The 18,157-nt window shown below is 41.1% G+C and overlaps 1 protein-coding gene across 6 annotated transcripts in view; it reads right to left on the bottom strand.

The window, feature by feature from the left end:
- Positions 1 to 18,157, bottom strand: part of SOS2 (SOS Ras/Rho guanine nucleotide exchange factor 2) — a 118,331-nt gene that overhangs the window by 16,965 nt on the left and 83,209 nt on the right. For all 6 annotated transcript variants that reach the window (XM_038405257.2, XM_043515642.1, XM_043515644.1 and 3 more), the window contains 4 exons: positions 14,540 to 14,621; positions 10,767 to 10,889; positions 6,143 to 6,246; positions 850 to 1,069 (listed from right to left, as the gene is read on the bottom strand). In XM_038405257.2, the coding sequence (XP_038261185.1) occupies positions 850 to 1,069; positions 6,143 to 6,246; positions 10,767 to 10,889; positions 14,540 to 14,621 (529 nt within the window). The remainder of the gene's footprint in view (positions 1 to 849; positions 1,070 to 6,142; positions 6,247 to 10,766; positions 10,890 to 14,539; positions 14,622 to 18,157) is intronic.

Here is an 18,157-nt window from a genome sequence, read left to right as displayed (position 1 = left end):
CTAAGGACTCAGTTTTGTCTTCTGAAGGAAGAAATAAGCATCCTGAACAAAGAAAACGTCTCGTTGTCTAATGGGTAAATGCGAGTAATGTGTTGCTGAAATGGGGAACAACAAACCCTGTAAAAGCCTGATGTGCAAAAAGAAATATTTTATTAGAAATCCTTCTGCCATTGTAGCATGCAAACCTTTCAAAAAATTCCAGTTTAAATACCTTAGTTTTTATGAGGGCCCCTAGAGAATAAAGTTATTTTTAGGATGCTACAAGCATTTTTTATAAGATACCCCCAAACTTTTATTTTGAGAATTCACATACTATATCTCAGTTATGTTTTAGTGTTGACTACTCACTGCAGCATTTTAGTGTCCTAATTATTAACTGTAGAAGTCTGGTTTTGTTGATACAAGGCTAATATGTTGATGCATAAACACTTTGGTATAGGACAGAAGGTGAGCAAACTTTACTTGGCATATCATAAAAGAGAAGAATATAGTTCAGGTTGATTCTACAAATTAAAGATTTTTTTCTTGCTAAAGCTGAAAGCAATTTGATTAACTCAACATTTCAATTACAAATGAAACCAAATATAGGGGAGGTATTAAAAGTGATTGCAGAGAGCATTATCATTTCCCATTACAAACCCGTAAAATGGGATTACATATGGCAACGAGCCCTTTTTTTTATTTTTACAAATAAAAGCAACATACTTTTAGATTTCCATATTAATCCTCCTAGTTTTCTCCTGTCAGAAAAGGAAATTCATGCTTCTGACTAGTGCAAACAGTGTGACTTATGGAGCCAACAAAAAGCTAACTAACTAAGGAACGAACAAACAGTTTTTGAGTAACTACCTGTAGAGATCAGATTCTAGAAGTGTTAGCTGACGAGCAATTTCTATTGGGTGTAGTGTCATCAGGTCCATCTCAAACTGTCCAAGATGGCAAATATGCCATTCAATTGGGGGAGGTTGGCTCTCAAAGGTAATGTTATGACTAATTCCATTTGCTTGACATTGTTTTTTTCTTTTGATAATTTTAGCAATGGATTCTACCCACTTCTTCATGGATTTGCCTGTAAAAAAAACAACATTAAAAACGTTCACATTAATAGTTTAACAGCTTTTTCAAATAATTTTGTTAGATGTACACTTCTGCTTGTTAACTTGTTAATGATGTGAAATAAGGTTAGCATTCATTACTTAAGGAAAAGATTAACAAATTTGTTTAAATTTTATAGAATGGGATAGAAAAAATTCAAGTTCATGGGCCAAATTATTTTCTTTAACAATTTGTGCACCCACCAAAGGCTACATTTGTATATGCAAATCAGGAAACTGCATATGCAAAGAAGTTAGGTGTGCAGTTACCCATTTCCATATGCAAATATGGGCACAAAGAGTGCACATTTTTGGGTGCACCTGTTTTGTGTTTAATTTTGAGAGTCTAGCCCTAAACTTGTTCAAGTTTACAGTTTTTAGTTGTGTGATGACTTTACAATATATTGTGTTAGTTCATTAGAGAGACATGAGGGTGAGGTAAAATCTTTTATTGGGTCAACTTCTGCTGGTGACAGACAAGCTTTTGAGCTACACAGAGCTCTTCTTCAGGTCTGGGAAAGGTACTCAGGTCTGGTCTACACTAGGAAATTAGGTCGGTATAACCAGGGTGTGAAAAATCCAGATTCCTGAAAGACGCAGTTAAACTGATCTAATTTCCTAATCTAGACAGCAGTAGGTTGATGGGAGAATAGCTACCGCCTCTTGGAGAGGTGGATTACCTACGCCAATAGGAGAATCCCTCCTGTCAGTGTAGGTAGTATCTTCACTGAACTGTTACAGAGGTGTCAATGCAGTGTGTTAAGTGTAGACAGACTCTCAGGGAGATCTACACTAGGGAGGAAAGTCGATCTAAGCTATGCAATTTGAGTTACATTAGTAGCGTAACTCAAGTCGACATAGCTTAGATCTACTTACCATAGTGTCCACACTATGCTATGTCAACTCCCCTTACTCTTCTCATTCCGGTGGAGTAACAGAATCAATGGCAGAGTGATCTGCGGTCGATTTAGCGGGTCTTCACTAGACCTGCAAAATCAACTCCCAGCGGATCGATCGCCGCAGCGCCAATCCACTGGTAAGTGGAGACAAGCCCTCAGTCTCGCAGCTAAACACAATACTGTTTAACATAAGTATTTAACACCTATTGTAAGAGACCACTCAAGGTGAAGTGGCCTGTTAAAAACTCTGCAGCATAAAGAGTTGAAAAAAACTTTTATAAATGTTTACTTTTGAACACTAAGATTGTTTAATAAATGTAGAGTACATAAAACACATCCTGGGACTGAGTGAGTCTTTAGACCAGGGATTTCAAATCAAAATCCTTTCAAGGAACTGGCCAAAATAGTCTCTCTTTAATCAGGAAAATCTTACACAGTGACTATCAACCCATTAGGGGATCAACAATTTGTAACTCAAAATTGTACTATAGAATGGCTAATTTGGTAATCTAAAAGTGACATCCAGGCATTGCCAAGAAGTCATCTAGATTCAGTTGACATCAACGTTACTCTCCACGTGGACTGCAAAGGGAGTTTGCTCTTGTCTTTAGGGCAGTGGTTCTCAACCATGGGTACCTATACCCCGGGAGATTTGCAGAGGTCTTCCAGGGGATACATCAACTCATCTAGATATTTGCCTAGTTTTACAACAGGTTACATTAAAAGCACTAGCAAAGTCAGTACAAACTAGGGCTGTTGATTAATTGCAGTTAACTCACCCGATTAACTCAAAAAAATTATAAGCAATTAATGGCAGTTTTAATTGAACTGTTAAACAACAGAATACCTATTGAAATTTATTAAATATTTTTGGACGTTTTTCTACCTTTTCAAATAATTTGATTTTAATTACAACACAATATACAAAGACAACGACAATGCTCACTTTATATTGTTATTACAAATATTTGCACTGTAAAAATGGCAAACAAAAGAAATAGTATTTTTCAATTCATCTGATACAAGTACCATAGTGCAATCTCTTTATCGTGAAAATGCAACTTACAAATGTAGATTTTTGTGTTATATAACTGCACTCAAAAACAAAACAATGTAAAACTTTAGAGTCTACTTCTTGTTCAGCCCATCACTCAGACAAACAAGTTTGTTTACATTTACAGGAGATAATGCTGCCCGCTTCTTATTTACAATGTCGCCAGAAAGTGAGAACAGGCATTCGCATGGCATTTTTGTAGCCAGCACTGCAAGGTCTTTACATGCCAGATATGCTAAACAATCGTATGCCCCTTCATGCTTCGGCCACCATTCCAGAGGACATCCCTCCATGCCGATACTCGTTAAAAAAAATAATGCATTAATTAAATTTGTGACAAAACTCTTTAGGGGAGAATTGTATGTCTCCTACTCTGATTTACCAGCATTCTGCCACATATTTCATGCTATAGCAGTCTCAGATCATGACCCAGCAGGTTGTTCATTTTAAGAACACTTTCACTGCAGATTTGACAAAATGCAAAGAAGGTACCAATGTGAGATTTCTAAAGATAGCTACAGCACTCGACACAAGGTTTAAGAATCTGAAGTGCCTTCCAAAAACTGAGAAGGATGAGGTGTGGCGCATGCTTCCAGAAGTCTTCAAAGAGCAACACTCTGATAGGGAAACTACAGAACCCGAATCACCAAAAAAGAAAATCAACCTGCTCCTGGTGGAATCTGACTCAGATAATGAAAATGAACATGCGTCGGTCCGCACTCCTTTGAATTGTTATTGAGCAGAACCTGTCATCAGCATAGACATATGTCCCCTGGAAGGATGGTTGAAGTTTGAAGGGACATATGAATCTTTAGTGCACCTGGCACAAAAATATCTTACAACGCCGGCTATAACAGTGCCATGAGAACGCCTGTTCTCACTTTCAGTGACATTGTAAACAAGAAGTGGTCAGCATTATCTCCTGCAAATGTAAACAAACTTGTTTGTCTTAGCAATTGGCTGAACAAGAAGTAGGACTGAGTGGACTTGTAGAAGCTAACGTTTTACATTGTTTTATTTTTGAATTCAGGTTTTTTGGGTACATAATTCTACATTTGTAAGTTCATCTTTCATGATAAAGAGATTGCACTACTGTGCTTGTATTAGGTGAATTGAAAAATACTATTTCTTTTGTTTTTTACAATGAAAATATTTGTAATAAAAATATAAAGTGAGCACTGTACACTTTATATTCTGTATTGTGAGTGAAATCAATGTTTGAAAATGTAAAAAAATCCAAAGCTATTTAAATAAATGGTATCCTATTATTGTTTAACAGCAATTAATCATGCAATTAATTGCGATTAATTTTTTTAAACGCTTGACAGCCCTAGTACAAACTAAAATTTCATATAATTACTTGTTTATACTGCTATATACTTGTATATACTGCTACATGATATACTGAAATGTAAGTACATTTATATTTCAATCAATTTATTTTATAATTATATGGTAAAAATGAGAAAGTAAGCAATTTCTCAGTCCTAGCATGCTGCGACACTTATGTATTTTTATGTCTGATTTTGTAAGCAAGTAGTTTTTAAATTAAGTGAAACTTGGGGGTACACAAGACAAATTGGACTCCTGAAAGGGGTACAGTAGACTGGAAAGGTTGAGGACCACTGCTTTAGGGAATGTTATCACAGTGTTCAACTATAAATAAGGTTATATTTTAGTCACGGATATTTTTTGTAAAAGTCATGGACAGGTCATGGGCTGTAAAGAAAAATTCACGGCCCGTAATCTGTCCATGACTTGTACTATATACCCTTGACTAAATTTTGGGTGTTTTGGGGAGTGGGGGGGTGGCCCAGGGGTGCCACGGGGGTGCCTCTGGGAAGGGGGAAGATTGGTGGCGCGTGGCCTGGGGCCCCCGCACTGCTGCCAGGGTATGTGTATTTGACAGGGTTAGCAGGATCCCTACCTGGCTCTGTGCAGCGACATGTCCCTCAGCTTCTAGGCAAAGGCGCGGCCTGAGGACTCCATGCATTGCCTCCAACTCGAGCTATGGGGGCAATGCCTGTGGGAGGAGGCAGCGTACAGAGCCGCCTGGCCACACCTCTGCCCAAGAGTCAAGGGAGGGACATGTCGCCACTTCTGGGGAGCCCCCTGAAGTTAGCACCACTGGAGCCCTCACCCCCGCAGCCCTGAGCCCCCTCCCACATCCAAACTCCTGCTGCTGCTGGGGTGGAGGAGGGGCACCACAGTGGCCCAAGACTGCCTCAGCAGTGGCTGGTGCAGCTGGCCCAGAAGCTGCCTGAGCTGCTCAAGTGTCCCCTGGGCCAGTTGCACCAGCTGCTGCGGAAGTCATGGAGGTCCCAGAAAGTTACAGCAGACTTGCAGCCTTAACTACAAGACCTACAGGAAGTAACTAACTGAAGCTAAAGGGTTTTTATATTGTTCAGCTCTCCTCTTCTGGAAGAGTAATGGTTGTTGTGCAGGGTCTTCAGGACAAGAATAGTAAAATGAGAAAGGATCAGTGTTCCAACAGGGAAGAAATTTTTTCCTCTCCCTGAGGAAAGATTTTCCTCTAGGAACTTAAAGTGGGGAAGAGGCAGAATTAAATTTAAAAAATTAGATTATACTGGTTTATTTTTATTTATTTAAATTAGCAGCACTGTGCAAAATTATGGGTGTTAAGTCTTTTTCCAATTTTTATCAATTCAAACTCTAATATAATCTCAAGCACCATTTTTCTAGCCTATCTGTAAATTTCGATCATCATCAATGGAAATATTTTTTCATTGGTTTGTGTGTCTGAGGAAATTGATATTTACCAATAAAAAAAAACTAATCCTTCCAAGCCTAAAGTTGTTTTGAATTCTAGAGAGACCATACTGGTTTCAGAAAATGACAATCTTAAATATTTACTGCTAAATAAGCTTTAATAGAACAACATAGTAATGTCTGAAATTATTTAGGTTTCGGATTTAATCTTGCAATGTCTATGCACATGAGATTTGACTTCAACTGGAGTAAAAAGAACTGCTCATGTGAGTAAAGTTACTCATGTGTGTAAGAGATAGCAGGATTAGACCCCCAGAATGTATTAGAAAGTAAAAAGAACAGATGGATTGCAACAATTACTGTACCTCTTACACTTGAAATAAATGTCTCCAGTCTATTGAGCAACTCCAGATCTCTTTCAAAATCATAAAAGTGATGTTCTACCCAGTGTCGAAAAACATTTAATATCCTGAAAAATAAGGGGGGAGGAGAGGGAGGAAAAAAATCTTTTTAATTTTTATTAACCCTCAAGTGCAGCCAACCTGCAAATTGATGAAGCATGGGTTCTGCAGAAGTTACAGTATGCAATCATGTAATTAAGGACTATCACAATGCATATGCACAACAGGTTGGACTCACAACTGAGTGTGGAACCTTAACTTTGGTAATCCTGAAATTTTGAGAATGTAACTTTGCAGCCTTAATCATAGTTTTATTTAAAAAGAGGAGGGATTAATGTAAGTGTACCCGAAAGAGTAAACCATAAGAATGGCCATACTGGGTCAGACCAAAGGTCCATCTAGCCCAGTATCCTGTCTTCCGATAGTGGTCAATGCAAGGTGCCCCAGAGGGAATAAACAGAACACGTAATCATCAAGTGAACCATCCCCTGTCACCCATTCCCAGCTTCTGGCAAACAGAAGCTAGGGACACCATCCCTGCCCATCCTGGGCAATAGCCATTGATGAACCTATCCTCCATGAATTTATCTAGTTCTTTTTTGAACGCTGTTATAGTCTTGGCCTGCACAACATCCTCTGGCAAGGAGTTCCACAGGTTGACTGTATGTTGTGTGAAAAAATACTTCCTTTTTTTAGTTTTAAACCTGCTGCCTATTAATTTCATTTGATGACCCCTAGTTCTTGTGTCATGAGAAAGAGTAAACACTTCCTTATTTACTTTCTCCACACCAGTCATGATTTTATAGACCTCCATCATATCTTCCCTTAGTCCTCTTTTTTCCAAGCTCAAAAGTCCCAGTCTTATTAATCTCTCCTCATATGGCAGATGCTCCATACCCCCAATAATTTTTTTTTGACCTTTTCTGAATCTTTTCCAATTCCAATATATCTTTTTTGAGATGGAGCAATGACATCTGCACACAGTATTCAAGATATGGGCATACCATGGATTTATATAGAGACAATATGATATTTTCTGTCTTCTTATCTATCCCTTTCCCAACAGTCTGTTCCTTCTTTTGACTGCCACTGTACATTGAGTGGATGTTTTCAGAGAAGTATCCACAATGACTCCAAGACCTTTTTCTTGAGCAGTAACAGCTAATTTAGACCCCATCATTGTATATGTCTGGTTGGGATTATGTTTTCCAATGTGCATCACTTTGCATTTATCAACATTGAATTTCAGCTGCCATTTTGTTGCCCAGTCACCCAGTTTTGTAACATCCTTTTGTAGCTCTTCGCAGTCTGCCTGTGACTTAACTATTTTGAGTAGTTTTGTATCATCTGCAAATTTTCCCACTTCACTGTTTACCCCCTTTTCCAGATCATTTATGAATATGTTGAATAGGACTGGATCTAGTACAGATCACTGGGGGACACCACTATTTACCTCTCTCCATTCTGAAAACTGACCATTTAGTCCTACCCTTCTTTTCCCATCTTTTAACCAGTTACCAATCCATGAGAGGACCTTCCCCCTTATCCCATGACTGCCTACTTTACTTTATAGCCTTTGGTGAGGGACCCTGTCAAAGGCTTTCTGAAAATCTAAATACACTATATCCACTGGATCCCCCTTGTCCACATGCTTGCTGACCCCCTCAAAGAATTCTAGTAGTTTGGTGAGGCATGATTTCCCTTTACAAAAACCATGTTGACTATTCCCCAACAAATTATGTTCATCTATATGTTTGACAATTTTGTTCTTTACTGTAGTTTCAACCAGTGTGCCCAGTACTGAAGTCAGGCTTACCGGCCTGTAATTGCCGGGGTCACCTCTGGAGCCCTTTTTAAAAATTGCTGTCACATTAGCTACACTCCAGTCATTTGGTACAGAAGCTGATTTAAATGATCAGTTCCAGACTACAGTTACTAGTCCTGCATAACAAAAGAATAAAGTAAAATCCAACATTCTTAGATCATTAGCAAATTTCTCAAGCGAAAAAGCTAGTTAACATTTACCATTTTTAAAAGGCAGAGGTTTTCTAATGGTTTCTCTTTCCTATTTACATTTTTCATTTTAAAAGCTGATATATCAAGTCAGTGTTGTAATAATAATAGAAATTTTTTATACCCTTTTATTTACATGAAAGGAAAGGAACCATACAAGATCCACTTTTTTCTCTTAAGATCAGGAAATACAAGTTTTCACCTGCCTTCTCTCTACTTTCTTAAACATTAAGCATCAAATTAACCTTTAGAACCAAAATACGATTACACTTGTCCTTTGAACTCTTAGGATGAGAAACTTTGCTTTTTTCGCCTCTCCTTCAGGCAAAAAAACCCCCCTGAGCTGATGCCTCAAACTTTATTTGATTTATTTGGGCCTACTGCTTTGTTATCTAGATGCATGACAAATTAAAATTGTCCATATCAACCCACACAAACAAATCTCTCTCCATACTACTCTATAAGACCATAACTTGCAGTGGCCCAGATTAAAGGTGCACTTTGCACCATTCTCTGAAAGCCAATAAACTCAAGCGCTGCTAAAGGACCAGAAAAAGCAGGTGCCGTAGCTGGGGACCCTCCACCAAAATCAACTTATCTCCATTTAAGGGTTTCACGTAGACTTTGTCAACAAAACACCTCAACTCATTCCAGCAGCTATCAGTTTGCATGCAGAAAACACGCACTCCCTAAAACTGCCAAATTCAGCACCATAAAGGGATGGATGTATTAGAACTAAAACCTTGAACTACACCCAAAGCAGACCACACCTCACACACAGCAGAGATGTAATCAGCTCATGCTGGCCCACTCCAATAAATAGAAAAGCCATGCATTCTGTGCTACCTGAAGCTACCACTTCAAGTAAAGTCCCAGTCAGAACAGTGAAATAGTCAAACCTGAAGGTGACAAAGACTGATGACTTAGGAGAGTTCAATGTAATATTTTTTTTAAATTAGTCCGCTAACTACAGATGGGGAAAAAAGTGACATTCACTGCTGAGTAGAGCAATCCATTTGTTTATCAAAGAGGTTAAGGACAGCTTTATTACAGCTTAGGCAGTGTTGTTGTAGCCATACTGGTCCCAGATGTGAAGAGCAGCTCTGTGTAAGCTTGAAAGCTTCTCTCTTTCACCAAAGTAAGTTGGTCCATAAAATATATTACCTCATCCACCTTGTTTCTCTTTTCAATCCCAGTAGACAATTCAGTTTCAAGCTATTAGAAGCCACAGACAATTCTAATGTCTCCCAAGAACAAAATTTTAACAATAAGCCACAAGAGTGTGCAGTAAATGGCTGTTTTAAACTGCTCCTCCCCACAAAGCCTAAATGCTGTTTATGTGCAGTCTATGGCCCTTGGATCACTTTCTGTTAAAACCACTCTTAAGAGTATTTCATATCCCCAATGTGGCTTGTATAAGAAGCAGCCAAAAGTAGCCATTCAGGCAACTAAGTACTGCTGAAAGGTAGAGCACCAGAAAATCTTTCAATAAAAACTGGATTTCTATCTGAACAGATAGAAATCCGGGCTCATAAAAAAGGACAGACAGACAGACTCCAAACAGTTCATCAAGCCATAAAAGAAGGCAATAAGTCACAAAAATGATTTTACAGAAGTTAGTAGCAAGAAACTGCTTATAAATTTCCCACTCTATTTCATTTTCTATTACAAATGATTTATCAAAGTAGAAAATCAAATTGCATGAACTCTTGAAAAACAAATGTAAAAAGGTTATTTTAATAGAAAACAAAGTTAGGGATCCGCACTCTAAAAGCACTATGCCTAATCAGGGTGTACATTGCTAAGCTGCTTACCACCAGAAGGGCAAGATGAACAAGGCATTCACCAACAGGATAAATCTTAAATGCAGCTTTAGTTCTTTAAAGTGTTAACCTTAAAAGGCTGAATTAAGAGCCTTAAAGTAGCCCCCAATTGAATTTATTATTGTTAAATAGCCTGGCTGACTCCACAGCACTTGAGTGACTGGAAGTACTAATGGAGAAACAGCAACATCTCTCTGAAGTACTACCGTAAACATTCCTACAGATTAGACTTCAGAGGGAAACCAGTTCTTCTCAGGCCAGTCATGGTGATCAATAGTGCTGCAGAGAACTGCGCAGCTATGAGAAGCTACCTGTGTACAAACACATCAACTGGGCTGGAACAGGGAGTGAAAAAAACAATGCAACTGAAGAATGAAAAGAAAGAGGGTTACCAGCTTAGGCTACCTTTGTGGTTATAACCTATTAAAACAGTCATTCAATATAAAAGAGGAGTAATTTTAATTGCACATACCTCACCTGCACCCATTTTAACACAATGAGCAACAGGCTTTTTGTAGGGTGTTCAATTTTCAGTTGTGAGCAGCATGGAACAGATATATGATTGTAACAACCAACAAAATCCTAAATGACTAATCATAACATGTTTTTGGATTATCATTGTCCATAGCCTAGCCACACTAACAACTTAACACTTGATACCACTCTTCACAGTAAATTGTGTTGTCAGAAACAGGATACACAAACTAAACTAAAATTTGGATCTGATGCAGGAAATATAAAGGCACCCAAACCTGAGTTGTACTGGCTGGACATATTCCTTGCGAAATCTTTTCAGGTCTGCGCTGATTGGCTGCTCTCCTTTCTCTATTGCCAACCTATCTGCTTCAGTAGGCTCAGGCTCTGGGATTTCAAACCTATGAACAAAAGCACAAAGCTGGTTATTGAACAAACCTTTTTAAATGAAATCAATTAAAAACATAATTAAAATGGTTTAAGTACAGTGAAAACTCCTAAGCAACGCATGAGTGGGTATATGCTGCTCTAATTCCAGGTTTGATTTACTTCAAGACTATTTTAAAAGCCACACCTTTGGTGCATTGATGAAAAGTTAAGGAATGCAGTAATGATCTTTTCAAAGCTTATAATTTTATTACCCTTCATTTGTGTCCTGACACTAGCCATCAAATTAAAGATCTTTATCTTCAAGGTCCTACAAAAATGCAATCCACATCTACATCTCAATTCATCTCTTAGCCTCCCTCTCTCCACTATTCCCTTTTGGTCTTGTCAAGTGTATCATTCATTTTAATTGATCATTTCTTGCCAACCGAACAAACCCATTTCATCCATGAATCCCTCCTAAATTATTGTTACCCTACTGATTTCACTGCACACTGTGTTACCTGAGAAGTTCCATACCCTGTGTTAGACTGCAAGCTCCTTTTGGTAGGGATCATATCCTCTATATAGCTTTAAAAGCCCTGTGTATGTTTATGGGGCTATACAGTTCATAACAGTAATTTTTATCATCGCTGTTTGGTAGCAGGGTAGTGCCCAGAAGCCTTGGTCAGGATGGGACCATTATCGTACTATAAACACATTGGCCCATGATCCAAAAAACCTTATATTAGAAACGCAAAAAGACAAAGGGAGGAGGAGGCGGTTACAAGCACATGACTTTTTTTTTTTTAAACCATCTTTATTTTTAATTCTTGTGCCCCGGAAGACAGGCAACATACTTCAAAAATAGCCAAATGGATCAAACTTTCAAAAATGCCATCACAGCACGAACAGGCATGAAGTTTCAGTTTAAAATTGTAGCTGAAAATATGTGTTTATAATGGCAGTGCTGTTTCAAGCACAACCATTGTGCTGCCAGTACTATTATGATTTATTTGTATCCCCCCCAGCACCGAGGAGCCCTCAGTCATGGACCAGGACCCACTGTGCTAGGTGTTGTACAAACACAGACCAAAAAGACTGTGCAGTTATATTATTGTCAGTGAAACTGATGTAGCATCTTTCATTTCAAAGGATCCCAATAACGCTTCACAGACACAGCTTCACCACTGGGACAGAGGTAAGCAACCCACAGCACAGCACACTGCATAACAATGAGGGTGGAGGAACTGTTGTACCAAGGAGGCACAGACCTGTGCTTGGGGCCCCATTTCTCAGAGTCACACAACAGAGGGCAGTAGATATCCACTTTCCATTTTTTAGAAAATCATGCAAGTTTTTAGTCTACATGGCTGCAAGCAAAAAGAAGCTTGAAAAGGTAACCCAAGCGTAATCTATGCTGTGATGTCTGCAAACAATTTAAAACAACAGCTTTGAAAGATGTGACATCTACACAGATGTTAATGCCAAGATCCACCATCACCACTCTAGCAGAGGACTATGTATGGCAGATAGAAAAAAATGCAGCAGGCCCCAGCCTCCCATGTGGATACCCTCCTTGTGCTGGATTAAGAATTGGGCTGCCCCCATTACCATCCTGGCCTCTCCATGAAAAAAGGGACCCCTGCCGTTGCTCCTAGGGGAAAGAAGGGAATGGCCGGACAGGACCAGTGCCTCTGTTTGGCAGAACGATGCCCCGTGCCTCTGGCACTCCAAGATGGGGGAGTTGTTGAGGTGAAGCCACGGTGGCCCCATGTCATGGCACACCTAGAACCCTGGATGGTTTTAATCCAGCCCTGCACATGCCTAATTTTAAAAATGTGCTTTAAGTATTTACAGGATCAGGGTCTAAAGCTTAGACATCAAAGACATCTACAAAACACTGAAATGTAATTTAAAATTTAAATACAATTTTAATACACAAGGAAAAAACAGGGTTTGTAACTTTTAGCTTCATGATTTTTTTAAAAAAACTTTTCAACCTTTTTAGAAAAGTGTTTTGCCTTTTAAAAAAAAGGCATTAGTTTAGTCTAAAAGGCTTTAAAAAAAATCTGTATCAGAGTCAGGGGAAACTTGTATTTTAAGATAATAGCCTCTATGATATACTTTAACCAGCTAACGTACAATTTAAAAACCCCACCTTTCGTCCAAGTCTAGACATACAGGAACTCTTCACTTAAAGTCGTCCCGAAACGTTGTTTCGTTCTTACGTTTCTGATCAATTAGGGAACATGCTCGTTTAAAGTTGCGCAATGCTCCCTTCTAACATTGTTTGGCAGGCGCCTACTTTGTCCACTGCTTGTAGAAAGAGCAGCACATTGCAGCTAGCTGGTGGGGGCTTGCAACCAGGGTGGACCGGCAGCCCCCCCGCTCCCGTAAGTTCCCTGTGCAGCAGCCGCCCAGCAGGCTATCAATTGAGGGCAGTTCAACTGTCCCTCCCCCCACTGCCATGTGCCGCTCCTGCCCTCTGCCTTGGAGCTGCTCCCGGGAGCCTCCTGCTTGCTGTGAGGGGGTGGGGGGAGGAAAAGGAGGGGCAGGGGAGCTAATGTCAGGGTGTTCCCTCCCTTCCCCCCATTTACCCCTTCTCCATATAGAGCAGGCTGGGGACATGGACAGAGGGAGACAGAGGGCTTGGGGCAGCAGCTGCTGTCTCAACTTCCTGATCCACTTAAAAATGAGATCAGCTTACTTAAAGGGGCAGTGCACATCTCTCTCTCCCCCACACACAGGGTGTGCGTCTCTGTCTCTTGTCCGCCATGCTTGCTGTGTCCCTTCCCTCCATTCCTGCTGCCTTGTAGCGTGAGGCTACATTAACAACATGTCAACCCTTGAGGGCTCAGCCAAAAGCTAGTTCATCATTTAGCAGTAAGGCATTCCCTGGGAAATGTCCCACCATCTTCCACCCTCTGACTCCACCACAGTCAGGCAGCTGTCCTGCTGCAGCCACACTGCTATATTTAGCATGCTGGCTCAAGCAGAGCTCGCATGTATCTGTCTACCCATGTTGGGAAGCATCCTCCCAGCTGCTGTGTAGACAGGCCCCCAGGCTTGTGCTTGTTACTATTTTAGGGGTGTCCACATTAGGGATTTGCACCAGTTTAGCTACATTGATTTTAAACAGTGTACTTTTCTAGTATAAATATAGCCTTCACTTATTTGTATTTTTCTAGTATTCACGTGGCCTACAGTCATTTGTATATTGTTTATGTTAACATCTATTTAACTTCAATGACATTTAAAATTTTGGAAAAAATAAGTCGTTAAAATTTCATTCCCCTCTTCTTCCTCTCCCTTCCTTTTAAAAAATAATAGTGTTTTAAGACAATTCATGGCTTTTAATAAAGTTTTCCTATATATGGGACAGTTAAATGAGACCAAAACATGCTACTACATTGTGGGGAATGATAGCTCAGTGGTTTGAGCATTGGTATGCTAAACCCAGGGTTGCGAGTTCAATCCTTGAGGGAGCCATTTAGGGATCTGGGGCAAAAATTGGGGATTGGTCCTGCTTAGAGCAGGGGGTTGGACTAGATGACCTCCTGAGGTCCCTTCCAACCCTGATATTCTATGATTTTATGATTGCACTGCAATCATCAGAAGAGAAGGAACAAGTAATCTAAACTGAAACACCCCAGTGTCTTCAGAAGAAATGTTTGTTGTTTACCTTTCAATCAACAAGCTCAGCAATTCCTGTGGTTTACAAAAGGAGCGGTAGGTAGTAAGGAACGTGCGAACAAAATTAGGATCTGTGAAGGGAAAACAAGAAAATGAAAAGAAATTTCAACTTTCATTGATGATAAAAAATGGTTGAACTTTTTTTTTTTAAAATTGCAGCAAAAAAAGTTAGCCAGAGGCACTCAGCACAGAACATTCCTGCCTAAAATTTCAGCAAAATGGTTAGAGTTGGGCAAAATTATAAGCAACTGAAAATAGAGTCTTATATAATGGGAAGTATCATGCAACCTTAACTATAGGCATTGCTACTTGTGCCACCTATATTACAACATATAGCAACTTAAGTTATTTTTACTATTTCAGCTTAACCATAAAGGTTTGGGTTTTTTTAAACTTATTAGTTGTAATTTTTGTATGCATAAAGATCTTCTAATATGCCTACCATTTTGTGTAAGGCTGCAGCATTGTTTCATCATTTCAAATCATACAAAAGTCAGACACTTGCAGGATTGCTCCATACAGTATATTTTCTAAGCAGCAGCTTCTAAACTTTATTGTTTCATGTTTCACCTTCTTAGCCCTGGTCTACACTAGGAGTTGAGGTCGAATTTAGCAGAGTTAAATCGATTTAACCCTGCACCCATCCACACGATGAAGCCCTTTTTTTCAACTGAAAGGGCTCTTAAAATTGATTTCCTTATTCCACCCCCAACAAGGGGATTAGTGCTGAAATTGGCCTTGCCGGGTCGAATTTGGGGTACTGTGGACACAATTAGATGGTACTGGCATCCGGGAGCTATCCCAGAGTGCTCCATTGTGACCGCTCTGGACAGCACTCTCAACTCAGATGCACTGGCCAGGTAGACAGGAAAAGGGCCGCAAACTTTTGAATTTCAATTTCCTGTTTGGCCAGCATGGCAATCTGCAGGTGAGTGCAGAGCTCATCAGCAGAGGTGACTATGATGGAGTCCCAGAATCGCAAAAGAGCTCCAGCATGGACCGAACGGGAGATATAGAATCTGACTGCTGTATGGGGAGAGGAATCCATGCATCAGAACTACGTTCCAGTTTTCGAAATGCCAAAACATTTGTCAAAATCTCCCAGGGCATGAAGGACAGAGGCCATGACAGGGACCCAAAGCAATGCCGCGTGAAACTTAAGGAGCTGAGGCAAGCATACTAGAAAACCAGAGAGGTGAACGGCCGCTCTGGGTCAGAGCCCAAAACATGCCACTTCTATGATGAGCTGCACGCCATTTTAGGGGGTTCAGCCACCACTACCCCAGCCGTGTTGTTTGACTCCTTCAATGGAGATGGAGGCAACACAGAAGCAGATTTTGGGGATGAGGAAGATTATGATGATGAGGTTGTAGATAGCTCACAGCAAGCAAGCGGAGAAACAGGTTTTCCCGACAGCCAGGAACTGTTTCTCACCCTGGAGCTGGAGCCAGTACTCCCCGAACCCACCCAAGGATGCCTCCCAGACCTGCCAGGCGGAGAAGGGACCTCTGGTGAGTGTACCTTTAAAATAGTATACATGGCTTAAAAGCAAGTATTTTAATGATTAATTTGCCCTGGCATTTGCCGTTCTTCTGGATGTACTCCCAAAGCCTTTGGAAAAGGTTTCCGAGGAGGGCAGCCTTATTCCATCCACCATGGTAGGACACTTTGCCACTCCAGGCCAGTAGCATGTACTTGGGAATCATTGTAGAACAAAGCATTGCAGTGTATGTTTGCTGGTTTTCAAACAACATCCGTTCTTTATCTCTCTGTGTTATCCTCAGGAGAGTGATATCATTCATGGTCAACTGGTTGAAATAGGGTGCTTTTCTTAAGGGGATATTCAGAGGTGCCCATTCCTGCTGGGCCGTTTGCCTGTTGCTGAACAGAAATGTTCTCTGCTGCTAGCCACGGGGAAGGGGGAGGGGCTAGCCACACGGTGGGGGGAGGCAAAATGCGACCTTGGAACGAAAGCACATATGCTATGCATGTAATGTTAACAGCAAGCTTTACTGTGAAAGAGTGTACCCACTGTTCTATAAAACGTGTCTTTTTAAATACCACTGTCCCTTTTTTTTCCTCCACCAGCTGCATGTTTCAAGGATCACAGGACCTTCTCCTTCCCAGAGGCTAGCGAAGATTAGAAGGCGAAAAAAACAAACTCGTGATGAAATGTTCTCTGAGCTCATGCTGTCTTCCCACACTGACAGAGCACAGACGAATGTGTGGAGGCAGACGATGTCAGAGTGCAGGAAAGCACAAAATGACTGGGAGGAGAGGTAGCGGGCTGAAGAGAGGGCTGAACCTGAAAGGTGGTGGCAGCGTGATGAGAGCAGGCAGGATTCAATGCTGAGGCTGCTAGTGGATCAAACTAATATGTTCCAGCGTATGGTTGAGCTGCAGGAAAGGCAGCAGGAGCACAGACTGCCGCTACAGCCCCTGTGTAACCAACCGCCCTCCTCCCCAAGTTCCATAGCCTCCTCACCCAGACGCCCAAGAACACAGTGGGGGGGGGGGCGCCTCCGGCCACCCAGCCACTCCACCCCAGAGGACTGCCCAAGCAACAGAAGACTGGCATTCAATAAGTTTTAAAGTGCTGTGTGGCCTTGTCCTTCCCTTCTCCACCACCCCACCCGGTGCTTCTCTCCTCCACCACCCCTCCCGGGCTACCTTGGCAGTTATCCCCCTATTTGTGTGATGAATTAATAAAGAATGCATGAATGTGAAGCAACAATGACTTTATTGCCTCTGCAAGCGGCGATCGAAGGGAGGAGGAGAGGGTGGTTAGCTTACAGGGAAGTAGAGTGAACCAAGGGACGGGGGGTTTCATCAAGGAGAAACAAACAGAACTTTCACACCGTAGCCTGGCCAGTCATGAAACTGGTTTTTAAAGCTTCTCTGATGCGCACCGTGCCCTCCTGTGCTCTTCTAACCACCCTGGTATCTGGCTGTGCATAACCAGTGGCCAGGCAATTTGCCTCAACCTCCCACCCCGCCATAAATGTCTCCCCCTTACTCTCAAGTATTGTGGAGTGCACAGCAAGCAGTAACAACAGTGGGAATATTGGTTCGCTGAGGTCTAACCAAGTCGGTAAACTGCGCCAGCGTGCTTTTAAACGTCCAAATGCACATTCTACCACTATTCTGCACTTGCTCAGCCTGTAGTTGAACAGCTCCTGATTACTGTCCAGGCTGCCTGTGTATGGCTTCATGAGCCATGGCATTAAGGGGTAGGCTGTGTCCCCAAGGATAACTATAGGCATTTCAACATCCTCAACGGTTATTTTCTGGTCTGGGAAGAAAGTCCCTTCCTGCAGCTTTTGAAACAAACCAGAGTTCCTGAAGATGCGAGCATCATGTACCTTTCCCAGCCATCCCACATTGATGTTGGTGAAACATCCCTTGTGATCCACCAGTGCTTGCAGCACCTATTAAAAGTACCCCTTGCGGTTTATGTACTCGCCGGCTTGGTGCTCCAGTGCCAAGATAGGGATATGGATTCCGTCTATGGCCCCACCACAGTTAGGGAATCCTATTGCAGCAAAGCCATCCACTATGACCTGCACATTTCCCAGGGTCACTACCCTTGATATCAGCAGATCTTTGA

Source organism: Dermochelys coriacea, chromosome 6, assembly GCF_009764565.3.
Source record: "Dermochelys coriacea isolate rDerCor1 chromosome 6, rDerCor1.pri.v4, whole genome shotgun sequence".
In the NCBI taxonomy this organism is placed as follows: Eukaryota; Metazoa; Chordata; order Testudines; family Dermochelyidae; genus Dermochelys; species Dermochelys coriacea.
Note: the sequence above shows the minus strand (reverse complement) of the source record. Positions and strands in the feature narration are given on the sequence as shown.